Source organism: Podarcis filfolensis (assembly GCF_964270895.1).
Source record: "Podarcis filfolensis genome assembly, chromosome: 15".
Classification (NCBI taxonomy): domain Eukaryota; kingdom Metazoa; phylum Chordata; class Lepidosauria; order Squamata; family Lacertidae; genus Podarcis; species Podarcis filfolensis.
Window position 1 is genome coordinate 14,693,617 of NC_139618.1, and position 26,063 is coordinate 14,719,679.

At 47.0% G+C, this 26,063-nt stretch overlaps 1 protein-coding gene across 3 annotated transcripts in view; it reads left to right on the forward strand.

Annotated features, from left to right (window-relative positions):
• Window positions 1–26,063, forward strand: part of MTMR4 (myotubularin related protein 4) — a 46,677-nt gene extending 20,614 nt beyond the window's left edge. For all 3 annotated transcript variants that reach the window (XM_083588165.1, XM_083588166.1, XM_083588164.1), the window contains 17 exons: window positions 2,997–3,086; window positions 6,686–6,802; window positions 7,704–7,786; window positions 9,608–9,774; window positions 10,098–10,194; window positions 11,137–11,250; window positions 11,467–11,663; window positions 12,525–12,653; window positions 13,211–13,322; window positions 15,340–15,535; window positions 16,647–16,832; window positions 17,963–18,133; window positions 18,221–18,375; window positions 19,217–20,468; window positions 21,098–21,208; window positions 21,893–21,981; window positions 23,864–26,063. In XM_083588165.1, the coding sequence (XP_083444291.1) occupies window positions 2,997–3,086; window positions 6,686–6,802; window positions 7,704–7,786; window positions 9,608–9,774; window positions 10,098–10,194; window positions 11,137–11,250; window positions 11,467–11,663; window positions 12,525–12,653; window positions 13,211–13,322; window positions 15,340–15,535; window positions 16,647–16,832; window positions 17,963–18,133; window positions 18,221–18,375; window positions 19,217–20,468; window positions 21,098–21,208; window positions 21,893–21,981; window positions 23,864–24,041 (3,444 nt within the window). In that variant the 3' untranslated portion in view covers window positions 24,042–26,063. The remainder of the gene's footprint in view (window positions 1–2,996; window positions 3,087–6,685; window positions 6,803–7,703; window positions 7,787–9,607; window positions 9,775–10,097; window positions 10,195–11,136; window positions 11,251–11,466; window positions 11,664–12,524; window positions 12,654–13,210; window positions 13,323–15,339; window positions 15,536–16,646; window positions 16,833–17,962; window positions 18,134–18,220; window positions 18,376–19,216; window positions 20,469–21,097; window positions 21,209–21,892; window positions 21,982–23,863) is intronic.

Consider the following 26,063-nt stretch of genomic DNA (forward strand, 5'->3'; position numbering starts at 1 on the left):
TCCAGAATCAATATCTCCTGAGCTTAAAATGGATTTTTGACATGGGGCCAAAACATTTTTGGGTGGGTGGGAGAAATGCTTCAACTTCACAAGGCGTTCACATCATTAAAAAGCTTCTCTCGTTTTAATTAAAACTAGTTTCACTGCAGTCTTCTTGAGTATTACTGTAGGTGGGTGGATTCTAGATTTGACCAATATTATTGAAATATGTGAACATATGACAACTGCCTTTATGTGCCAGACCATCCTGGTATACATCAGGATGAAGATGCTCCCATGAACACAGAAAGCTGCTATATGCAGAGTCAGGTTAGTGGTCCACAATTTCAGCTTCTCCCGACCTGCAGTTTTGGACTACAAATCCCATCTGCCCCAACCAACCTTCATCACGCTACTGGGGCTAATTGGAATTGTAGTCTAACAGCTTCTGGAGAGCACCAGGTTGGGGGAACCTGATCTAGGCCAGTATGCCTTCTCTGACTATCAGTGGCTCCCCAAAGCCCCTAGCAGAGATTCATCCTGGCCCTGCTGCCTTATATCTGTAAAATGGTTATAGAACCTGAGACCTTCCAAATGCAAAGTGAATGCTCTGTCTCTGAGCTCTGGTCCCTTCCCAACATTTTAATAGGTTCAGTGCTAGGTCTGAAAACTCGGTACAGTGTCCATGACCCTCCCAGTCCAAGCTTTGAAACTGTGGTGTGTACATGCGCCAGCCAGACCCAGGTCATGAGATAATATAAGAAAAACCTGGCTGCTGGGATCAGGCCAGAGGGGGTCAATCTAGTCCAGCATCCTGTTCTCACAGTGGCCAACAAGATGCCCCATTGTGAAGCCCACCAGAAGGACATGTGGGCAGCAGTGCTATCTCCACTCATGTTCCTCAGCAACTAGCATTCAGAAGTCTACCAACTCAGACATTGACGGCAGAACAAAGCCAGCATGGCGAGTAGCCTTGACAGCCTTATCCACCATGGATTTGTGTTATCTCCCTTTAAAAACCATCAAAGTTGGTGGCTATGACTACGTCACGTGGGAGCAAATTTCATAGCTTAGCTATGTGCAACTATGTAAGATGCCTTGGTTTATTGGTTTCTGGGGAAGAAGTTTGAGCACCCTCCTGCTTTCTTCAGATTCTTCTTATGCTTCCAGTTGAGATGAGGGAACAAAACACAATCGGGAAAAGATCAGATGGAAAGGGGGGGGGAATACCCTCCATTTCTATCTGATGGCCTTTCAGAGTGAAAATTGACTTTTACGACTGGTAATGGCTGGGAATTATAGCTCCGTGACAACTTTCAGCACTCTTAACAAACTACAGTTCCCAGGCTTCTTTGGAGGAAAGCCATGACTGTTAAAGGGGTATAAGGGTGCTTTAAGCGTATGGTGTGAAGGGGGAGTCATACATGACAAGGTCATTTCTAGCTTTAAAAAAAGCAAGCTAACCTCAGGACCGGAAAGCCCACTCCGCCCCGTTTCTTCATTTCTTACAAGAATTTATGCTGGTTCCTAGGAATTTGAAATATTTTCCTCTTCTGGTAGTTCCTGACACTTAAAGACATGGGCATCCTTTGTGTAAAAATGGGTTTGAAATAGAAGAGGGGCTCAAAATGCTTGATTCCCCATTTCTTTTGTGCAGATCATTTATGGGTAGATCATTTATTCACCTTGAAGGGGGTGGGCTTAACCACACAGCAGGCTTTATTTCATTTATTTATTTGACAGGATTTATATATTACTTAATGGATTATTATGACTTCTAAGCTGTTTAATGGTCATTGCTTTGCACTGAGAGTCTGAGGCTATTGCATTTCTGTTGATCACAGTGGCTTTGTGGAGCCTCCATGTTCAGAGGCATTCGGCTGCAGGATTCCAGTTGCAGGTGACCCTTGCCTTTGTACCCTGTTTATGGCCTCCCCCAAAGTGTCTTGCTGACCACTGGATGGGGGACGGGAGACAGAATACTGGACTTATTTGACCTGGCTTTTTTTCTTCTTATAACTCGTGATTATTTTCAGACAATTCCCAGCATCTGCACATAACTTCGTCCCAGAGTCCTGGGCCACTTTCAAACTGATTTAGTGAAGATGGGGCTAGAGAATTTTTAGAGACTGCATGCAGAATATGATTCTAAGAATGCTGGGATACTGAGATGAGCCTGGGAGTTGAACAGAAGCTATCCAGACTTCAGAGAGAAATCAGGAGAGGTCTTATTTTTAAGAGAGACATCTCCCTGCTTGGTTTTAAAACAGGGGTGTGCTTAGTTTAGGAGGTGGGATCTAGATCCGGTCCATATCTTGGGGAACACACACTGGCTTGTGAGGGAAAGCAAGGGCAGTGCTTCTATACAAAGGAATTAGGAATGTTTCCTCCTCTGCATTTTTGGAATTTTTGTGCTGACCAGCCTATTCCTGGGCAAGGGGGCAAGGGGTCTTACTCTGATTTGTAGTGGTTGCTAACTGGATTGTGAGTGGTTATGTTGTCAGCTGTTTGCCCCCAAGCTGATTATGTTTTATTCTATACCATATTTTAGGATACATTTTTGAGAATATTAATGGATGTTTTAAAAATCTGGTGCTGCCTAAATCTACTAAGTAAAAAATAAATAAATAAATTCGCGCTGGGCAGAATTGGGGGCAGCAGAAAGGGTTATTCCCATGTATTCTGAGTCCTGGACTATAGCAGATGGTTCAGTATCAGTGTGTCAGTATTATAAGCCTCCCCACAGTATGGACCCTGCCTGTCCTCTTCTTTGGCTCATTCCTGCACAGGAAATCTGTGTCGTTTTGTGTTCTTGCAAAGTTACATGCTGTATGTAGGCAAAAGAAAGATTGTTTTCGGCTTGTTGGGTTTTTTTTGCAGGGGAGAGGCAAAGTGTGACAGTGTAGGAGGAGGTGTGCAAGCAGTGTATCTGTGTTGTGTTTGGGATGTGCATCCCGTGGCGTTTTGGCAAATGTGCTGTGCCCCTCTGAGCGTTTGCTCTTGTGTTTGGCATCCAGGGTGAAGAAGGCCCGCCCAGTCTGGAATACATCCAGGCCAAGGACTTGTTCCCTCACAAAGAGCTGATCAAGGAAGAAGAGTCTTTACAGGTAAGCTACCTGGGGGGCTCTGGCAGGCTGGATGGTGCTTGGTGCGATTCCTTATGGCCCGGCAGGAGGAGTGAGGACAGCGGGTGTGTAATAAATCTCCCTCCAGACTCCTGGAAGCGAATGTTTCCTGCAGCCTGAGTGCAAAGCTGTGTCACAGCTGCCGCTGCAAGGACACACTGTTATCACTCTGGAGTCATTCAGACCTCTGTGAGTCCTGGTCCTTTCCCCTGCTCCTCAGAGCTAGTTCTCTGTCCCTTCTAGAGCTGTACCATATTTCTTCTGCTTTGCAAGGGAGGGACGGGGACAGTCAGAGTAGCACACACAATCTGCTGGAATGTGCAATCTCCTGGAGACTTGTGACCACCAAAAGAAAAGAAATAGTGGGAAAGAAACTGAAAATTCAAAATGTTCTTAATGACCCTGAGTTTTTGTTTGCCAGTCTAAGCCACTCCTGGCAATGAACTGGGACAGTGAACAGCCAGAAGCAGAATCTCTTTAAATGTTGCAAATCTGTCTATCAGCTGCTGATAGCCAAGAACACAACTACCTCCCATACCTAAGCTGTCAGGCTGGGCTGGGCTTTATTATTACATTATAGCTATTGTCACAGTAAAAGTCACATTGGGCTCCCAGAATGAGAAATATGTAGCAACAGAGGTCACAAAGAGTCGGACTCGACTAAACAACAACAAAAGCTTTTACCTTATCAAGGGCTCAATCTTTGGGTTACAGAGATCTTTGTGAGTGTTCAAGGCTGAAGAAAACGGCTACTGGGCTAGACTAGCATTGACCCCAGACATGTTTTGTCACGTCTTAAAATAGTTGTACAGTTTTCTGTGCATGCCTTTTAAAGGGCCAGCCAAGCCTTGGTTTCCTTTTGTCTGTAAAGGCATTTGAGAAATTTCTATGTCGACCTAGGATAGTTCAGTTGGTAGATCATGAGACTCTTGTGATTTCAGGGTTGTGGGTTCGAGTACCACATTGGGCAAAATTTTCCTGCATTGCAGGGTGTTGGACTTGATGTTCTTCATGGTCCCTTCCAACTCTACAATTTTATGGTTCTAAGGTAAAGGGTAAAGGGACCCCTGACCATTAGGTCCAGTCATGGCCAACTCTGGGGTTGTGGTGCTCATCTCGCTTTATTGGCCGAGGGAGCTGGCGTACAGTTTCCAGGTCATGTGGTCAGCATGACTAAGCCGCTTCTGGCAAACCAGAGCAGCGCACGGAAACGCTGTTTACCTTCCCGCCAGAGCGGTACCTATTTATCTGCTTGCACTTTGACATGATTTCGAACTGCTAGGTTGGCAGGAGATGGTTCTAGGAGACTGTTAATTCACTGTCCAAGTTCCCTATGCATTTATAGACTGTAAGGTGTTGTGCATCTTAGAAAGGGGAACCTCCACAATAGAAGAGGCCTTCTGAGCTGAAGCTAATAAATAGATAATGTAGTTGCACCTGGATTTCAACATGGGCCATGTAATTGGGCAATGTAATTGGAATGTCATATGAACAAGATCTTGTCTGGTGAACTCAATGCAGATTTAAGCAAAATCCCCAAAATACCACTTCTGAACACATTTATTATATATTGGATTAAAAGGGATTGGGGGGGGGATGATAGCTAAATATCCTGTGAAGTGACCTTAGGGAAACAGAGCCCACACAGAGAGGAATTTTCTGTGGCTCCCCTCTGATGCCGCCTCCTTTCCACCCAAATACTCTGAGGAGGACTGTAATAATTTATTGTTTGGGCCAGCTATTGGCATGGGAGGATTACACTTCCAAATATGAGGCTGAATTTTTAGCCAATATTTTTCTTTGCCTTGATTTTTAAATTGTGTGCATTGACACACACACACACACACACACACACACACACTCTAGATCTTAGAATATTAAACTGAAACAACCAAGTAAAACAGAGGGATGCTGCATATGGAATTGGGGCTCCCTGTCTTCTGTGTGCTCATACATATATTTTATCATGGTTATGCATGGGGGCAGTGAGAACAAATTTCAGGAGGAGGCTTTTGAGAGTATGCCCTGTGATTTGCTTCCTGTGATGTGCCGGTGTGCCTTTGAGCCTTGTTCAATTTTGCTGTGTCAGTGTTGCCACAGAGAGTTGTAACGGGGGGGGGGGGGGCGGGGAGGCAGCCTGGGCATCCTGCTGCACGATTTCATATTCTCCTTCCCCCAGGGAATAAAATCACATTTCATAAAATCTCAGCGGTGTTTCAAAGACGCAGGCAGCCAGCTCTGAACGCTTTCTTGTTCCTTGTTGAAGCCCAGAACTTAAAAAGCCAGAGTGAGGCAGTGAGGCGTCCCTTTTTTATGCTGCCAGCTAAATTGCACTCCAAACCCTCCCCCTCTGATTTCCACAGTCCTGTGAGAATTTCACATCCCCTGCACAATTTCACACCAGCCTTCAGGTGTTAAGCTTCCCAGTTAACCAGCAGAAAGGGAAAAAAGAGGAAAGGAGGAGATCTATATTTAAGCATGGGAAGATACCCCTTGATGTTTTCAGGAGGAAACAAACACAATTTAGCAGTTCGGTTCAAATGCAGTACAGACCAACAGTTCAGAGGATCATCTCTTCCCACACCTTTGATGGGGGGCAGGGGAAAGGGGGTGGGGTGGGGAAAAGCTCTTAAAATGTGGTTGTATGGTATTTGTGCAGTATGTATTTTAACATATTAGGGAGATACAGTAATTGGGAGGTAACTTTAGTTGGCTGGTCATATTAGGAACAAAGAAGCTGCCTTATATGTAGAATCATCTAGTGTAGCAAGTGTAGACTTGTGGGGGTCTCTCTCAGCCTTCCTGAAGAAGCAGGGGTGCCTGCCGCCATAACGCAAACATGCAACATCACATGCACACGCCTGCACATGGTGTGTGTGACATCACACACACAACATGCATCATTGCGTCACATTTTTGGAGGGGGGCTCCTCCAAAAATGCAACGTGACGTTGCGTGCTTTGTGTGTGATGTCACATGCACCTCATGCAGGTGTGTGCATGTGATGTCATGCGGCCAGTGGCGGTGGCTTCTCCTCCTCCTCCTCTCTGCAGCCAGTGAGGTTTCTAACTCCTCATGTTCCTAACTCCTTATTTTAAAAGAAGAAGAAATGCGAGGGTGTATTTTGAGGAGATTGAAGCCATTGCTTCCATGCATCTCTTGGGACCTGTTCCCACTGCAGACACCCAGAAGAGTGCTGGACTGATGGCGGGAGCTGTAGAGCCAGGAACAGGCTTAGTGACCTTGCTCTTTTTGTATCCCAGTGCAGTGTCCTTCAACCCTTCTTGTCCCCAGATGATTTTGGCCTACAGCTTCCATCATTCCTGACTGTTGACTACGCTAGCTGGGGTGGGGTGAAGTGATGGGAGTTGTAGTCCAACATCTTCAGGGGATTCCAGATTGTAGAGCACTGCTCCAGTACCTTGAGAACTTTCCAGCTTGTTCCCAAGTGAAAGTCCTCATGGACTTAGACGTCATTATTTCTCTCTCTCTCTCAGTCACCTGTTCAAGTGATGCTGTGGGTGGTGGCTTCCTTGGAACTTCAGTCATAAGGTTTTAACACTCCTCCTTTCCCCTTCCAGGTTCCATTTTCAGTGCTACAGGGAGAGGGTGTGGAATATTTGGGCCATGCGAGTGACGCCATCATTGCCATTTCCAACTACCGGCTCCATATCAAGTTTAAAGACTCTGTAATCAACGTACGTCTGGGGCTACACGTCTGTCTGTCTGTTTGGGCAGAGTCTGCATGTCTTTGATTAGGTCGCTCCCCCCTTACTATTGGAAGAGTCCTTTATTCTCCCCTTTCCAACCCTGCTGCCAAAATGGTCCTATTTGGGTGCTCCTTGCTCCCCTGTCCCCCTGCATTCCTGATCAACCCACTCAGTCCGGGCTGTTTGTTCTTCAAGCAGCCCCAGGTGACTCAAGCAAAGGGAGGGAACAACCATACCCTCTGGAGGAAGATACATGCACAAACACCCTTAGAAAGATCACTACCAATCTGACATTTGTGGGTGAGGTGCGTGGAATTCCTTCTTGAAGGATTCACTGAAAATCGTAACACAGTAAAATGCAAATATGGGAAGTAAAAGAAACAATGGAAATGCAATTAAAAGTCAATATGAACGCCTCTGGACCACCTGGGTGAAACCTGTGGGCAACTGGTGGTATACAGATAACCTCTGTGTTAGAATAATATAGATGTTTTTGTTGTTGTTAATGCTGTGGCGCCTCTTTAATGTGACATCCCTTTGGACTTCAGCATATCTTGATCTGGGAAATTAGAAATGTGGGAAGTTTTGTAAGGTCTCTGCCCACAGAGGCTGGCATTTGCCTGCCTTGTTAGTTAGGTAATTTACTTATTAATTACGTTTATATCCCACCTATCCTCCAAAGAGCTCAAGGTGGTGTACATAGTTCCCTTTTATCCTCACAGCAACCCTGTAAGGTAGTTTAGACTGTGACTGGCCCAGTGTCACCCAGTGAACTTCATGGCCGAGCAGGGATTTGAACCCTGGTCTCCAAGGTTCTTGTCTGACACTCCATAACCACTACACCACACAACCTCACACTGATTCACTCATTCCTCATCTTTTGTTCTAGGTGCCTTTGAGAATGATGGAAAGTGTGGAGAGTCGGGACATGTTCCAGCTTCACATTGTCTGCAAGGACTCCAAAGTAGTCAGGTAGGTGCTACCTGATGACAGCCTAAGGTTACAGCAGGCGGGTAACTAACATAAATGAGGGGGTGGGGGAAACTCCTTCTGGGTGAAGGGCCGCATTCCCCTTGGAAACCTGTTGAGGTTATATATTCTAGTATTGAATCAGACCAGACCCACACATCTGTATGTTGTGTTGTGACCTGCCTTGAGATCATCTACGAGAAAGGGCAGAATATTAATGTTATTAAATAAACAATGCACACCATCACACATACCTATTTCCCATGGAAACAGATGCATGTATTCAATTCTTAGCAATGCCACTCATGTTTCATGTTTTTCTTCGTCAGTCCCCCCCCCTTTTTTTTTAGCACAGAGATTATAGAAAAAGCTCTTCAACACCCTTTATCTATCCTGGCTTTGAAAAAGGAAAACTCAGTAAATCCCCTTGGAAGAATGCAAATAACTTCAGTGCACACAGTTGAACTACAAACTCTGCCTTACGGTTTTTGTAAACTTCAGATTGCAGCTGCATCTCAGAAATTGCACACATGCAGTTGCAAAATGCATGGACTCCTTTTTCCATATTTGCAAGGGTTCTGAGTCTGCCAAGACATTTCCAACATAGAAAGCCACCTTGCACTAAGCCCAGACCTTTGGTCCTTCTAGCTCAGTATTGTCTACATATGAACTGACTGGCAGAGGCCCTCCAGGGTTTCAGACAGAGAATGTTCTCAGTCCCACCTGGAGCTGTCATTGGTAATTGAACCTAGGGCCATTTGTACCCAAAGCAGATGCTTTACCACTGAGCTACGAGCCTTTCCATGCTTTGAACTTGTAATGGGCAGAGCTGCCATTGCATACTGCATGGTATCAAAACCCTCTTCCCTCCCCAAAGGTACAGTTGAAATCTGGCTGTGAGCTGAATGCAGGGGATTCCCCACCACTCCTCTAACGTATGGTGTTGGTAGTGTGGTCTGTAAACCAGGTCCCCTCACCAGAACATAAGAATTGCCTAGGTGAATTAGGCCAAGGTTAATCTTGTCCAGCGTTCTCTTTCCCAACGGGGAGCAGCCCAGAAGCAGTTCGTGAAGGCAGCAGGGTCCCCCTCCCTTTATTTCCTCCATCACCACCTGGTATTCAGAGGTAGACTTCCCCTGCAAATGGAAGTTCAGTTTTCTACCCTGGCTAACAGCACCTTGCAAGACCTCTCCTCTACAAATTAGTCTTTGGGGCCGCCAACCCTGATGACTTTAAAAGAGGATGAGACAAATTTATGGAGGAGAGGGCTAATGATGGCTGCTAGCCATGATGGCTATGCTCTGCCTCCATAGTCAGAGGCAGTAATGCTTTTGAATACCAGTTGCTGGAAACCACAGGAAGGGAAAGAGCTCTTGTGCTTGGAATCTGTTTGAGGGTTTCCTACAGCCCTCTGGTCGGCCACTATGAGAACATGCTGAACTACATGGGCCTTTGGCCTGATTCAGCAGACTCTTCCTATGTTCTTAAGTGGTTTTTTAAAGTTGTATTTATATGTATGTTTTAAAAAGCAACAACACTAGGAACAAAAGTGGTTAACAGAATGGGGGAGGTAAAGGAAAAAGGGAGTTCAAACCTTGCTGTTCTTAGGTACATGTCACAGGTCCAGTAGATGTATCATCCCATTATACAGAGTTTTTGTTGTTAAATGTTTTTATTGAGTACGTATCTAAGCTAGTGGCCACAGGCAGTAGACATCAAAGAGATTGTGGGTGCTTATATCTCCTTTCATTCCTGTAGTTCAGTTTGTCTGTCTTGCTTTTCTGAGCGTTACAAAGTGCGCCTGTACCCATCTATGTCTTGCAGGTGCCATTTTTCTACTTTTAAGCAATGCCAGGAGTGGCTGAAAAGGCTGAGTCGAGCCATCGCTCGCCCTACCAGGCCGGAAGACCTGTTTGCGTTTGCTTACCACGCCTGGTGCTTGGGGGTTTGTGCTGATGAGGAGGACCAGCATGCCCACCTCTGCCGCCCTGGTAGGTCAAAAGGGACACCTTCTAAGGCAAATCTAAGAGGGGCCTCTAGCCGCCGTTTTTCATGCCTCGCCATGCTGGGCCCCGTTAACCCCTCGTCACCAATTTAAGACAGAGCTGTGCTCTGACAGCCTTTGCTAACCTGGTTTCCCTCTAGAGATTTTGGACAACAGCTCCCATCAGCCCCAGCCAGCACGACTGTGCTCCCATCTTTTGCAGCATCATGTGGGAGTTTTGACAGGGAATGGTGGGAGCTGGAGTCCCAAACTTCTGGATGGCACTTGGTGCTTGAGCTGACTTTTAAAAAACTGCTTATCCGTTTGCAGGAGACCATGTGAAATACCGCTTTGAGATGGAGCTGACTCGGATGGGCTTTGACTTGCAAAATGTGTGGAGGGTTTCTGACATCAATAACAACTACAAGTGAGTCATCGATTAAGGCTTCACCGTCTTCAGAGGCAAAAAGAATCTGCAGCCCCTCACCCGCCTTGTTACTGAAGTCCAAACTAGGCATTACATTAGCTAGGCATCTATCCCTTTAGAACAGTGGTTCCCAAAGGGTGAGATTACCTAGGGGGTGCTGGAGGTGGATATGACTATCAGACTTCAAAAAGCTGGCATCACTGGATCAAGTTCATCAGCTTTGTTGAATTAATTATTTAATTGGATTTTGAATAAATGTGCAATAGATTGTTACTGCTTTGAATTTTATTGTGTTATTATCTTCCATAGTGGGTCCTCCAAACGGCCATTCTGAATAATGCTTCATTTAGGGTGGGACACTGGGAATGAGTTTATGGAACCCAAGTGGGCAGTGGTCCAAATAAGTTTGGGAACCCCTGATTTAGAATATAGGAACGTGAAACAAATAATATAGGAACAGAGACAATGCCTCTTGCTTGTCTGGATGGAGAGAGGACGTGTGTGTGTGTGTGTGTGTGTGTGTGTGGTGTGTAGAAACCCACAAAAATTCCAGTTTTGTGTGATTGGAATGCATCCTGTTGTACAAAGGTGAGAGTCACATCTTTGACCCACCCACTTTTGCCTCTAGCTCTGCCCATCACTGGCATGCAGCCTTTGGACGTTTCCCCAGGTCCAAAGTGCTGCCCTTGGGCTGAAAAAGGCCCCCTGCTCCCGCCCGACTTGTGACCACCTAAGATTGCCTATCCCTTTTCTTCCCCTTCTATTTCTATTTCCAGTTGAAGAGCCCGTTGTTGTTGTTGCTGCACATTTCAGAAGTTCTTTTTAGTGGCTCTCCAAACATGCACAGCCTTGCAAGTTTTTTAAAAAAATAAGGTCTGGAATTTGCTCTCATTTCTTTCACTCCTGTCCCATGGTCAGCTCCCTGTGTCTTTTCTTTCTTAGGTTGTGCACCAGCTACCCGCAGAAACTCCTGGTTCCTGTTTGGATCACTGACAAGGAGCTAGAGAACGTGGCTTCCTTTCGATCGTGGAAGCGAATTCCAGCAGTTGTGTATAGGTATGAAAAAGAATGCTTAAACTATAGAAGGTTGCAAATCCAGTGGCAGCTGAGGGGAATCACTGAGATTCTGTGGGTTGAAGGCTGCAAACCATGGTCCTGCTTACATCTTGCCAACCAAAGATTGATCAAATTGGATTATTCATCTGTTTTGAGATATAGGCTGTCCTCCTTCTGGCCAAGTAGACTAGTGGGCTTCCTTGATTTCTCTTCCAGACATTTGCGCAACGGGGCGGTGATTGCGCGCTGCAGTCAGCCGGAGATCAGCTGGTGGGGCTGGCGCAACGCGGATGACGAGTACCTCGTAACCTCCATCGCCAAAGCCTGTGCCTTGAACCCTGGACAGAGGCTGGCAGGGGGGACCCCGCACTCTGGGCTCAGCGATGGGAACGAGGCCTGCGATGCTGGTTTTGGTAAGTAAGGCAGGCATGTTCTCATCTCTCAACTTTTGCTGCTTAAATGCTGTATTGCCCTTCGGCAGAGTTTGGTCTCTTGACCATGGTAGCATGGGCCTGGCCTTACTTCTAGTGTCTTCTTGAAGAGTGTGGTTAAAATTGTAGCCCCAGAATTCTCTTTAGTCCAGTCCCTGTTCCACATAGGAATTGTGCAAATAAAGCCACAAGCTGGTTTTCTGCTGAAAGGTTCTAGGAGGGCAGCTACTGCCAGAAGCTGGAAAGAAAGACTCCAAGATTATGATCCCAGTTAGCCATCTAAAAAGCAAATCCAAGAGAGCTGATAAGTCGTTTTCCCCCCAGCTCTGCTTTGAACACACTGCAATTGGGAGTGTTGTGAGAGCACAGAGAGAAGGCTGCAAGCCAACCTCTTGATTCCCTATCAAAACAGCTAATGGCCAGTGTAACGCCATTAATGGTTGCGCCTACAGTTTTTGTTTAAAGAGTGTAGTTCGTTGTCATCTCTTGTTATGCCTCTGACAGACTTGCGGAGTGCAGTAATACCCTTTCCTCATTACTTTATCCCTGAAAGCTGCTCTCTGTTTGCCACCCCCAATTTCTGCTTGAATTTCTCCTCCTTGAACACTTGTTCACAAGGCCCAAACCAGAAATAGTATTCTAGATATGGCATCATGTAATGCTTCTGAGAATTATGACTGCAAAGAAGGCAAAGGCTGCTTAGTTATCCTTTGTTGGTGCTTTTGTTCAAGTTCACTCTGAGGCCGCTTTTTTATTTTTCTTCTGAATTCCATATTGCTGGGCTGATTGTATAGAATTAGGACATGGATCGGGAGATGGGAGACTGAACTGTCCTTTTTGCAGATTCATCTCTGACTGCGTGCTCAAGTGTGGAGAGTTCAGCGACACCTCAGAAGCTGCTGATCCTGGATGCCCGGTCCTACACTGCCGCCGTCGCCAACCGAGCTAAGGGAGGTGGCTGTGAATGTGAAGGTACGAGGGGCATTTGAGCGCACAATAGGGGCGCATGAGTCAAAGCCCCTAAGAGAAGGGCTGGTGTTGCTTTCTGCTCCCCAGCTCTGTGGTTGACATGTCAGGAGGGGATGGGAGAGGAAAGGAGCATGTGCCCAGGGCGAATCCAACCTGTTTTGCCACAGCTGAGTCACAAGGTGTCCTTTTCAGAAAAGTCTCTGCTGCTATTCATTTATTCACTCACACACGTGCTATTCTTTGTGAGTGGGTTGGCTGTAAGGCAGGTTGGATGTGCTGATGTGTGGTCAGATTTTAAGCATTCCTCCCATTATTCATGCCTCGTTGTGGTTGGGTTATATAGGCTCATGTTACAAACTTTGATATCTGTAATTGCAACTCTGTAATTTGTTTTTTATACCGAATATGTTCCGTGTATGGTTCTCTTACTGTTCACAGGTTTATGTGTTAGTTTGTCAATAACAAATAGAATAAGATTTTTTTTTTTGCTGTGAGATATTTCCTTTGACAGCCAGCATCAGCTTCCAGCTGACCCCCTCCCTTTCTGTGCTGTGTTTCAGAGTATTACCCAAACTGTGAAGTGGTGTTCATGGGGATGGCCAACATCCATTCCATCCGCAACAGCTTCCAGTACCTGCGGGCTGTCTGCAGTCAGATGCCAGACCCCAGCAAGTAAGTTCCAATCGGCGTTTTCAGTTGGTTAATGGGACTGATAGCTTTTAACTCCAATTTAGGGTGAGGTTTCTTCCCAGGGCCTCCTGATCAGGATGGGATAGCACAGGGGCACAGCCCAACACCTCCCCACCTGTGTTCAACTAAAGGCAAACTGTTCCAGAAGCTCTGCAAATGCCATCTTGGTAGTTAAGATCACCCTATAATTAACTGGTTGTTCTTGTAACAGTGAGCTCATATATGTCTATATTCACTTGCTTTGATACAGGTTAATTGCCTTGCTTTGAAGTTCTCCTTATCTGGGCGGTTTGGAGTGCTGGGCTCTGAGCCCAGAAGGGAAACTTACCTGTAAGATTTGGGTATTTGCCACCTATGCCCTCATCTGGTCAGGTGAAGTGATAAGAGGTCCGTTGGCACGGGCAAGGCATCTCCTTGCTGCGGTGTCTGTCCCACGTCTGTAAAAGGTTGGGAGACCTGGCAGGTTGATTTGCTGTAAGTCTGCACCTTCTTTAATAAAGCCCTAGAACTGGCCGTTCTGTTGTTTTTTGACATCCTTCTTTGGTTATACCTGCACCCAGCCACTCCCACAAGCCCTCCTTTGGGCTTGTAGCTCAGAACATCACCCCATTCATCCTTCCAGCAACCATGAGAGTTTGAGAGGAGGTGATTGTTCCAGGGTCACATGGTGAGCTTCATGGCTGAGCATGGATTTGAACCCAGGGCTTGACAGTCTCTCCACTATGTCTCAGTGTCTCTCTGGTTTTGTTTTGTTTTTGGGTTTTTTTTTTGCAGGGCAGGGGGATCTGATCTGGCCACTCTCTTCCTAGCTGCTCCGCTTTCTCTTGCCTCCTTTCCACCCCACAGGGCAATGACCTCAATATTGATAGCTGCTCTCTCTGCCCCTGCCTTTTCTGCTGTGTCTTTTTAGGCCAGCTTCATCACATCACTCTTCTTTTCCCCTGTTGCCATGGAAATGTTTCCTCCTAGCTTGTTGAGGGCCAGCAGTCTGAAGAGCAGGAGGGAGCTTTCTCTGTTTCCTTGTGCTGCTGCTGGTTGCCAGCAGCTGCAGCAAGTGCATGTCATGTCCTTGGTAAGGAGCTTTCTCCTTGGAAAAGGTGGCATCTGCTGTCAATCTCTCTGTGGATCCTCACTTTCCAACCCTTGAAGCAGGGGAGGGAAGTTTCAGGTTGGAAGGTGTGCAACCTTCCAAGGGCCATATGCCAATTGGGGGGTGGGGACAAATTGGAAAGTGGGTGGAGCAATGAATATAATTAGTACCTTTGTACAGTAGGGAAGTGTCTAAACACACTTCCACACATCTCTCCATCCTCCACCCAGGCAAGGCAAGGCAAGAGGCATGAACAGGGAAGGGCAGGAGTGGGCTAGGATAGCAGTTCAGGGTGTAGGTTGGGAGGAAGCTAGTTAAAAAAGATCAAGACTGTTGGATCTGATGCAAGGCCATTCCGGTCCTGCATCTGGAAACCCACCCCTGCGGACAACCAACTTTGTGGGCTCTGATGAGGGTGCTACTGATTGAGAGAGAAAAGGAGGCATTTCTGGATGAAGCAGGTCATGGAGACAACTGATAGGACAGGGCTGAGGGGTGGTTGTCAGCTAGAGCGCCACATTCCCTTGTGAGCCACATTCTGGGGGTCACAGCCCTGTGGTGGCTGGGAGCAGAGGCAGAAGTGGGTAGGGCAATGGATATGACTCTTCCCTTTCTACACTAGTGGCTTCCAGCCATGCAACAGCCAGAAGCAGGATCCCAGTTCAAGGACATGTTCCATTTGGGCAAAAGCAGCCAAGGAGGGAGAGGAGCTGGGCCAGTGATGGAGGGTGGCTGTGTGAGAGGGAGTGTGGCTGAGAAAGAGAAGGGGATAGCATGGGGAGAGTGAGGGCTGAATTGAGGGGCCTGGAGAGCAGTTGCTCCCTGCCCCAACCCTGGTCTGAGGTTCCCCACAGCTCCCTTAGATCTGTCAGAAGCTTAATGTTCTCCCATTCCTGTGTCCCTTTCCAGCTGGTTGTCGGCTCTGGAGAGCACCAAGTGGCTGCAGCACCTTTCTGTCATGCTGAAGGCAGCTGTGTTGGTCTCCAATGCTGTTGACCGAGAGGGGCGCCCTGTGCTGGTTCACTGCTCAGACGGCTGGGACAGGACCCCACAGATTGTCACCCTGGCAAAGATCCTTCTGGACCCTTACTACCGGACAATGGAGGTATCATATCTCTTTTGCCTGTTGACATAAGATGAAAGGGCAGTTTTCAGGAGAACCTGACCTGGGCGGGTGGGGCATTCTCTTGCTTTGGCCTCTTTATATAATAGTCCAAAGTGGACAAAGCACAACCTATTCTCAAACTTCTCCCAAGTCCTCTGCGTCTCTTTTTTCCAACTGATAGAGCAATCTCCTTGTTATCTCTTCCGGAACAAGCTTGTGCCTTTCTGTGAAATTAAAAAGAGTGTTCTTTTTTTATTTTGGAGTGTTACCCAATCAAGAAAGTAGGACATCATCGGCCATATAAAGTTGGTCGGATAAATGGTTCTTCATATTATTTTTAGATAGGCACACAGCACCTTACAGAATGAGAATACAGTAGTCAGGACCCTGCCCTCAAGGAGCTTACAGTCTAAAACAAACAACATGGAAGACAAAAGGAAGCTGGTGGGGGAAGGGTAGATGAGGACAGCAAGGGGTGAAAGTGGGCAAATACAGTAACATGGAGTTAGACTTCCTACATTTCAGGGAGTTGGACCAGATGGCCCTTGGTGTCGCTCCCAACTCTACAGTTCAATGAATAGGTGAGTTTTGAGTTGGGATCTGATGAGTGAGAGAAGGCACTGCACAATTTGCCTAGGAAAAGTGTTCCAAGCATACAGAGCAGCAAGGAAGAATGGATATTGTTGTATATGGAATCAAGGGATTTTCTGGTGGCCAAGCTGGGACTAAAGATCACAGGAAGCGATCTAATGGAAAGGAGAGCAGAAGAATGGGGTAGAGCAAGGCTGTGGAGACCTTTCAAGGTTGGAAGCTGCCTTATACTAAGTCAGGGCACTAATAGTATTGTCTATTGGCAGTGGAGTTTCAAACAGGGAGTCTCATCCAGCCCTGCCTGGGGACTGAACCTGGGATTTACTGTGAGTGCTCTATCGCTGAACTATAGCCGCTGAGCTAAGGCAAGGGGTTGTGCTGGAAACACCAGTGAGGGGACATGAGGAGGAATGTTACAATCTGAGGAATGACTTTGGCAGCCCTAGAAGCTTCCTTCCCCTTCATTGCAGCCTGCCCAGTGGGTCTACGGCGGTGACATTTCTCTCCTTCCTCTTGGCAGGGTTTCCAGGTGCTGGTTGAATCAGACTGGCTGGATTATGGCCACAAGTTTGGGGATCGCTGTGGACACCAGGAGAAGGCGGAGGATCAGAATGAGCAGTGCCCCGTTTTCCTGCAGTGGCTGGATTCTGTCCACCAGTTGCTCAAGCAGTTCCCCTGCCTTTTCGAGTTCAGTGAAGCTTTCTTGGTAAGAGAGAGCCTGCAACAGCCTAGGGAGGGGCAAATCACAGAAGACCCATCATTTTATCACAGGCTGGTCTTTCTAATGGGAGAGTCAAGATGGCTCACAAGAGCTTAGTTTGAAGAATAAATCATGCATTCATTCATCATTTTATTTGTACAGCATCCTGCTTTTGTTGGAGAGAGAAGTTTGGAAGAGAGATTCTTACTCTTTCATAGCAGAGTTAGCACAATGGTGATTGCTCCTAGGATGTTGAAACTTGGTGCCCATATCCACCTTTAAATAAACAATTCCCATGAGAATACTTAGGCTAGAATAAATCAGACACTTGGCTTACAGAGTTTCCAGAAGGCCCTTCTCTAAGTCCCACCACCTTCACAGGCATGCTTGGTGGGAGGGAACTTTCTCAGTGGCAGTTCCCAGGCTTTGGAACTCCCTTCCTAGAGAAGCCAGAATGACTCTGTCATTGTCCTTCCCCAGCAGCTGAAGACTGTTCCATTCCAACAGTCCTTTGGGAACTGACTGGTTTTTCAGGAAAGGGCCTTCAACAGTGCTGTGCTCTTTTACTACCTGTATTTTAAGAGATTAAATGTTTATATTCTTTTAATTCTATTAGAGTTTAATTACCTTTTAAGTGTAATTTTATATGTTTTTTAGTTGCTTGTATTTTATCTGTGTTCTTTTCATTTGTGTAAGCTGCCTTGAAACCCTATCCGGGGAAAAGACAGGCTAAATAATAATAATCAAAGAATATCAGATATTAATAATAATAAATAATTTGAGAATGAAGAGTTCAAATTGTGTAAAATAGTACATCACAGTTTTCCCTTTCTTCATGCAACACACTTTCTCTTGCCCTTGACAGTAGGTAGGCTGGTCCAGTCATTAGTTTCAGTTATACTTTAATCATGAGCATCTGAAGTGTGAGCGCACAGGGCCAAGAATACTCCAGGTAGTTTCCAAATATAAGTCTATAAACATTTATTTCTCTTATATATTTATTTCTACTGACCGTGTCCTGAGACCCCTTGCAGAGTATAATATTTTTTTTAATAACACAGAAACATGAAAAGAGTTCTTCCGGAGATGGGCTCATGCAAGCTTTAACCCAAAGCCCTTCCTGTCATCTCCTCCAGGTGAAATTGGTGCAGCACACCTACTCCTGCCTTTATGGGACCTTCCTGGGGAACAGTCCCTGTGAGCGCGAGATCCACAACATCGCCAAGCGCACCTGCTCGGTCTGGTCCCTCTTGAGAGCCGGCAACAAGAACTTCCACAACCTGCTCTACATGCCTGGTAGCGAACAGGTGAGTGGGATTCCCACCCCTGGTGCTGGAGGAGGGGGAAGGGGTCCTGCCCTGACTGAGCTTGCTTTTCTCCACCTTCCATGGCAGGTGCTGCACCCCGTATGCCATGTGCGAGCACTGCACCTCTGGACAGCTGTGTATCTCCCGGCATCCTCCCCATGCCCCCTTGGAGAAGAGGGCATGGACCTCTACCTGCCTCCTGGATCCCAAAGCCAGGAGTTTAGCAGCAGGTCTCTTGACAGGTAGGATAAAGTGCCCCTCGTCTTGTGAGTTGCACCAGGGGTTCTAAGGATGCCTGCTTGCATTAGCTGTGGTTTCTGCATTGTAAAGGGTGGGACCAGATGACCCTTTGGGTCCCTTCAAACACTACAATTCTATGATTCTAGGTCTAGAGCATAGCTCAAATTTTGCCATATATTTTCCGTTTCCACTATATATAGTGGGTCTTGTCCAAGGGAAGGTTCTGGTGCTTTCAACCTACTTTGTATTCCATCACATTATCCACTTGTATATTCTGACGTTCCCCACTGTCCTAAAAAATCTTGGAAGAGTTGTTAATGTCAGTGCTTATCAGGAACCTGACATTTAAATCTAACACACCAAAAAAGGATGCTTCTACTTATATGGTGATTTCTTTACTGATTTTTTCAAAGCTTTGGAGAAAGGACCGTATAAGATATATTTTGAAATGCCGAGGTGCATTGTAAGGATTGAATGCCTCTTATGCAAATGGTTGCTGATATTCAGAGGGTCCCCTCAACCTGTTCAGGTTGTATCTCATTCTGAGATACACAGTCTTAATTGCTGTGTACTGAGCATTAACATCTAAGAAAGAGACCATTAGAAACAGTGAGGCCTCTGAAGCCCTTCGGAAAATATCTAGGTTTTTCTCCATTGGCCATAAACACTTGACGTGGGGCCAGAGACTAGTTGGCAGACTTTCAGGTAGTGGGGACAGGCTCTGGCCACTTGGCTGCTTGCGTCCATGGTGAACCCATATCCTGTTTCAGGCTCTACAAGGGCCTCCACAGGCAGAGAGAGATCATTCTCTCCAGTGCCTAAGGTTGCCTTTTGTGGTTCCAGATTACCAAAGACCAGATCCATGGACGATCTTCTTTCTGCCTGCGATCCCAGCAGCTTGCTGACCCGCACATCAAGCGATCCAAACCTGAACAACCACTGTCAGGATGTCAGGGTCAGCCTGGAGCCCAGGCATTCTGGTGCTGAGGAGACGGCAGCTGGCAAAGAGAGTGTGGGAGAGGAACCTCCCCAGGTGCCTCCACAGCAGCAGGAAGAAAAAGAAGAAGTGCACCCCTTGCCTGTTGCCAGCGACGGAAACTCTGACAACAACAGAACTGAGCAGCCACAGACATCACAAGACCATAGAGGGTCTCACCAATTAAACGGTGTATCTCCCAAGGTAGAAACTGTAAGCAGAGCAAGTCCAGAAGCAGTGGAAGGTCCCTGCCCCGCTCAAAACGCTTCTCAGCTGAAGAAGCCTTTAGGGGACGTGACTGGAACAGATGAGCAGCTTGGAAAGTTCCTCTGCAACCATGCAAGAGATGTTGGCCTGGAATCTAACGGCCCCTTGGACCTTGCAGAGCCCTGCTGCCCTGACACCTCCCTCCAGCCTTCAGTGGGTGGCCCCCGTTGGATTCCACCAGCTCCGAGTGTTCCAAGGCAGGATGCTCCTGGATGCCGGAACGAGGAGGAGGATGGCAAGAGTGGCCGCGTCAGGCATGGGGAAGAGGGCAGCCAGACAGGGAAGGCTCAGCCGGAGTTGTGGCGGAAAGGGATCTCTCAGAGCCAGACGAGCGAATTTTCTTTCCTGGGAGCCAGCTGGGACAGCTTTCAGGGAATGGGGACGTCGCTCCCCGGAGGCGACGTGGGTCCCCGGCGGCTCCTCTCTTATGGCTGCTGCAACAAGAGGCTGAGCAGCAGGCACTTCTGGGCCTCTGGACTGTGCCTCAGTGGTCAGTGGCCTTTGAAAGAGAGTGCAAAGCCCCCTGGCTGCTCCAGCCACTCCGGCACCCACTGCGCAGGCTATGCTGGGAAGTCCAGCAAGGTGTGGCTCCCTTGCCATCTGAAGCAGGCCCTCGGCTCCAAGCACGCACCACCGAGCAGCCCCTCCCCAGTGCCTCCACTCTACCTAGACGACGACGGGCTCCCCTTCCCCACAGACGTGATCCAGCACAGGCTGCGGCAGATTGAGGCCACCTACAAGCAGGAGGTTGAGCAACTACGCAGGCAAGTGCGGGAGCTGCAGCTCAGGCTGGACATTCGCCATTGCTACCCGCCTCCAGCTGAACCGCAAATGGACTACGAAGACGACTTCGTAAGTGACGGCTTGCGGGTGTGGTTTCTCCAGCAGCCCCTGGGGAAGGCACGCAATCATTTAATTGTAGATGGGAAGAGTCTCCTGTCTCCTAGTGCGTTCCAAGCAGAACATAGCTACAATGCTGTGAGGTTCTGGTGGAGCAGATAAGGCGCACACGCTGCCAGATTCCATTCACATAGTTCTGAGAATCATTTGTTCCTTGCTTGCGTCTCCTCTTGTTTCCCCCTCTCTTCCTGTTTTCCAACAGAGGCATTCCAGAATTCCCCAGTCTCCCACTCCTCTGTTCTGTTGGTTGAAGAGGGTCTGTAGCTCAGTGGGGGAGCTCATGATTTGCGTGTGGAAATCCCGTCCTAGGTTCCATTTCTGGCAACTCCAGTTATAAAAAGATCAGGCAGCTGTTATGGGAAGGACCCTCTGCTTAAGACTCTGGAGAAGTGCTACTGGTTACAGTAGATACTGGGGTAGATGGGACAGTTGGCTTGACCTGATACAAGGCAGCTTCTGATGCCCCTGTGAGAGTAATTATTCCCAACTCACTATTAGGGGATACTGATGTTTCAGGGGGAGGTGGAAATGTGTGTGATATGTAACAGATTAGCTAATGGCTGTTGTGGCCTTCCTTGCAGACCTGCCTCAAGGAATCGGACGGCAGTGAAAATGAGGACTTCTACTCTGATCACAGTGAAGACTGTCTATCTGAAGCAAGCTGGGAGCCTGTCGATAAAAGGGAAACTGAGGTTTGTTGCATCTCCTTAGTTGGCTAGCATGACATGGGAAGCAGCTGCATGGCTGACATGGGTAGCATGGCATGGGAAGCTCAGTATTTCCACTATTATTATTGTGTGTGTGTGTGTGTGTGTGTGTGTGTGTGTGTGTGTCTGCTATTGCCCCATCCTAGATCTGTTGTTACAAACTCTTGCATTTCACTATATCTGGATGTATTAAGGGTTTAATGAACTGTATGTCTAGAAGTACCCCTTATTGTCTACTCTGGACTTCCTAACTGGATGTCCTTCCTATGTTTTGGACTGCAACTCCTATTATCTTTGACCAATGGCTGTGTTTACTGGGGCTGATGGGAGTGCTAGTCCAAAACTTGTGGAGGGCACCAGGTTGGGGAATGCCAGTCTACTCCAAGGAGCAGTTATTCTCTGACATCCTTTCTGATGCTTGAGAACTCAGCATTCTTCCTATTTCTAGAGAAAACATTCATTTTATTGTTTCCTTTTTTCCATCTTAAACTGTCAGTGTGGCCCCTTTCTGAATTGTTTCCTATGTGTCAAACACTTTTCTGAAACTGGAAGTGCTGGAAACACAGAACTCCAAGCAAAGCTTTCAAATGTGCCAAGTAAATGCTGCTCCCTGACTCTGTATACGAATATCCTTCTAACTAACAGATACACACTGTGATTTCTCTGCAGGTCACTCGCTGGGTTCCAGACCACATGGCCTCACACTGCTTTAACTGTGACTGTGAGTTCTGGTTAGCCAAACGCAGGCACCACTGCAGGTAACGCTTAGCAACTGCTATGACTCTTCCTCGTCAGTTGTCTGTTTTATTTTTCTTCCCCTCAGTTCAGTAATGTTCATGGTGAATACAATTTTGAAGATTGGGCAGCAGATTCCCCACTGGAGAGCAGGAGGAATGGTTTCTTTCCTGGCAAGGAGGGGACGGTTGGCCAGTATAATTGCCAACCATTTGCTTAAATGCTTGAAAGAGTGTAGGGTGTTCTGCTCTCAGGAAATTGACAAAGATTTTCACTACACCAGTATTTTTAGATTACATCCTTTATACTTAAAAATCGTATAAACAGTTTGCCTGATGTTATGCTTTTACAAGGAAAATTTAGGATTCTGAGGATGAAAAATTGGATAATGAATATTCCTAGAAAAGCCATTTTTAAAACTCTGTGGGATTACAATCCACTAAGTCCTGTTTTTTGTTGATGACAGCATTTTCCTGAAAGTACTAAATCAGTGCCTTAACAAGACTGTAGTATTAATAACCAAGATAAAATAATAGGTATATAAGAAGAGAGGCCTGCTGGTTCAGCCCTAGGGGTGGAAGGATGTCTGTGTCTGTTTTTCATGTGTGCATTAATAAGACCATTTTGTCCTTTTTTCCAAGCAGTTTTGTCTGCTGCTTTCTAGACATGGGTCCAAGTGGTTTTGCCTTTGCCTCACGGCTTCCCCCTGGAAAACCCACTCCTTTAGTGTTAAGTCAGAACAAATGTTTGTTCTGATTCAGTGATAAACCACAAGTTTCCCTGGGGGAAAGTGGTGGGGCACACGGACGTGTGGATGAGCCCCTAGCACCAAATGTTGCAGCCTCTTCTTGAAGTGGAGTTGCTCCATCCGCTTGATCAATTTGGTTTCCCTTTTCTGTACCTTTTCCAGCCCTTAAATATCCTTTTTAGGCGTGGCGAACAGAATTGTGCACAAGTATTCCAAGTGTGGCTGCACTGTAGAATTCCATAAAGCATTGGCAGTCTTGGCAGTTTTATTTTCAGTCCCTTTCCTAACGACCCCTAACATGGCGTTCACCTTTTTCACAGCTGCCACACACTAGGTTGACGTTTTCATTGAGCTATCTACTACAACGCCAAGATCCTTTTCCTGGTCAGTCACCACTTGCTCAGACCCCATCAGTGTATATAGAATCATAGTATTGTAGGGTTGGAAGGGACTAAAGGATCATCTGGTGCAGCCCCCTGCCATGTGTAGTTAGGAATTTTTTTGGCCCAATGTATAGAAAGTACAGGTACATCAGCATACATGAGGAAGCGAAAGGCCTTACAGAAAGGGAAAAAAAGACGGACAGGGCAAAGATGGAATTCTGTGAGGAGATAGTGGAGTACTGTAAGCAGAGCTGAAATGGAAAGCTTGGAGGACAAAATGGGAGTGGGGATGAAAGGTTTCTGAGCAGGAGTTGTGGGCTAAATCAGCTGTCAGTGCTTTAGCCCAGCTTTATGTGAACATATAAAGCGGAAGGTCTCTCCCAGCCCCACTGAGATGCCAAGGACTGAACTTGGCACTTCCTGCATTCAAACATGTCCTCTGCCGCTGAGCTATGGGCACTCCCTGCAAGCAACTGCTCTTCCATTCCCACTTATAAGCCAAAAAGTAGTGCATAGCAGATGTAAGAAGCTCTGGTTAATTCATGCTATATTCCCAGTGCCCCCACAGGAGAGTCTGTTCCTTAGGCCACAGGGGCTACTGAAGAACCACAGTGCAGCAGAATACCTGGGGTTGCTTGGATGACATTGTCTGATCCATTACTGTGCCAAACAAGATAACAGAAGTCCCTTCTCTTTAGACAAGAGCCTCCCCACACCAGACCACTTTGGCTCCAGGGTCACAGCTGTCCTTGTGTTCTTTTACTCCTTGCCCAGGAATTGTGGGAACGTGTTCTGTGCCAGCTGCTGCCACCTGAAGCTGCCCATTCCTGATCAGCAGCTCTATGACCCGGTCCTCGTCTGCAACACCTGTTACGATCACATCCAGGTATCCCGTGCCAGGGAACTTATGAGCCAGCATCTGAAGAAGCCCATTGCCACCGCTTCTAGCTGAACGCCAGCAGAGGAAAACTTGTCAAGGCCTGGCCTTTTCAACTTGCAGACTGGAAGGAAAGGGGAGGGGCTGCCTCTGCTGCAGCTGAGGAGGTCGGTAGCGCAGCACTTGATCACCAAGCCTTGTATGCACTGTTGGCGATTTTCCCCACTTGGTGCCCCGTGTATTGGAGATGAGGAAATTGGATTAAAGAGTGTGATATGGCCCACCTCATGGTACTGTTTGTGGTCTGAAGACCTGAGGCTAAATCGGAGACTGCGGTGTCTTTACTTCAGAGGGCTGGCGAGGGATGTGGTGCAGATTACAACTGCCTTGTTCCCAAAAGCAATAGGAAGGTATGATCAGAACCAGACCCTCTTCTCCCCCACCTCACAAAGGCAGGCAGGTTGACTTGTGCAAGGAAGAAGAAGACTGCAGCCTCAGAGTTGTACATCTGCAGGAGCTCACTCTGGCTGTGTCTGTCACGTCTCAGTTGTGTTTGGCTTGCCAACCACTTCCTTGAGTGGCTCAAGGCCAGCACTAGTACAAAAAGCAGGAGCTGGGGCGGGGACTTCCATACTAAGCAGAGCATCTCTCTCTGCCCCTTCCCTGTGTCCCTTCAGGGAGTAAGACTCTTTGCCCCGGCAGCTGGGCTGTTGCTTGTGGAAAGCAGTTAAGTTTGGCTTGCTATACACTTCCTGCCCTCTGTGGGTTTTGGGCAGCCAGTTCCCGCCTGGCGTCTTCGCAGGAGACACCTTGAGCCTCCCTCGATCTACACCACAGTGTGTCATTCTCCTCCACTCCTTATTGCTGCACTTGTGTCTATTTCTGGTTGCTCTTTTATCCTGAAAACCTGGTGCCTGGAGGGGGCAGTCTGTGTAGGTTTTCTTTACCTCCTGGAATGTGCTGTTTATAGTGTGCTTGAGGGTTTCAGTCCAAAATGCTGCTAATGTTATTTCTCTCTGCACTTAAAAACTGTAGTCTGGAGAACAAAAGTGGGGGGTGGGGGTGGGAGGGAGGGAGGGAAGAATGCCAATTTCGCAAATGGGAGGCGGCAAACACTTGCAGACAGGGACTTCTTGTTCCTGTCACTCAAGAAGCTGCAAGGGGTAATATAAAAGGCCATCATCATCATCACCACCTTCACAAAACTGCTCTCCAGCTCATTCTGACATCAATAAACCCCCTTGTTGGAAATGTCTCTCTTGATTTATAGATGCTTCACTTCAGTGACTGTATCAATTACGTTTCCCTAATACTTTCTCTTCCATCCAAACGAGCACTTACATGCTTTACAAAAGGGGAGTGAGATGCGGCCAACATTTCCACAGCTTTTCATGAGCGCAATGTTCATGATCACTTTATCCTGAAGTGTAGTACACCTGCAGGGGGGTTTGTAGCGTGAACAGGATTGTGAGGGTTTCTTCCAGTTGGTCCAAGAGCTCTCAGATGCTCCACAAATAGGCTGGGCCAAGACATCTTGTCTCAAGAATGCGAAAATACTGCCCTCTCCACACTCAGATTGCATTCTTGCCAGCAGTCTATTCCTGGCTGGTTTTTTTTATATAAAAAAAAACTTTCAGTGAAGTTAGTGGTTCTGTCTACCTTATTCTTTCTTCCACATTTCAGCTTGCTTTTGGTCATAAACCTAAAAGCCAGCATCATCCTCTGACACTGGATCTCCTTGAGTTGCCCTGTGGCCTCTTTCAAGGAGCAAAAAACCACACCACACACCTCATATTGCTAAAAGGTGGGATCTCCGATTTTGCTATATTCTGAGCTTTGTCCATGTGAAGTGATGGAAGTAGGAGGAAGAGTTCAGGTTTGGTTCCAACTCATTTGCACAGATGTTGAACAAAAATCCGAAAACAAAAGTAGAATAAGACCCTCCCAAATCATGGTTAATCAAAACTGCTTTCAGCTCTCATGAATTTGTGTCACTGTCTTCAGGCAAAAAACAACTCCAAAATCAGATCAATAGCTTTGTGACAGGCAATGTGCTGTAAGAAATTCAATACAGTTGAATAAAATCTCTATATTAGT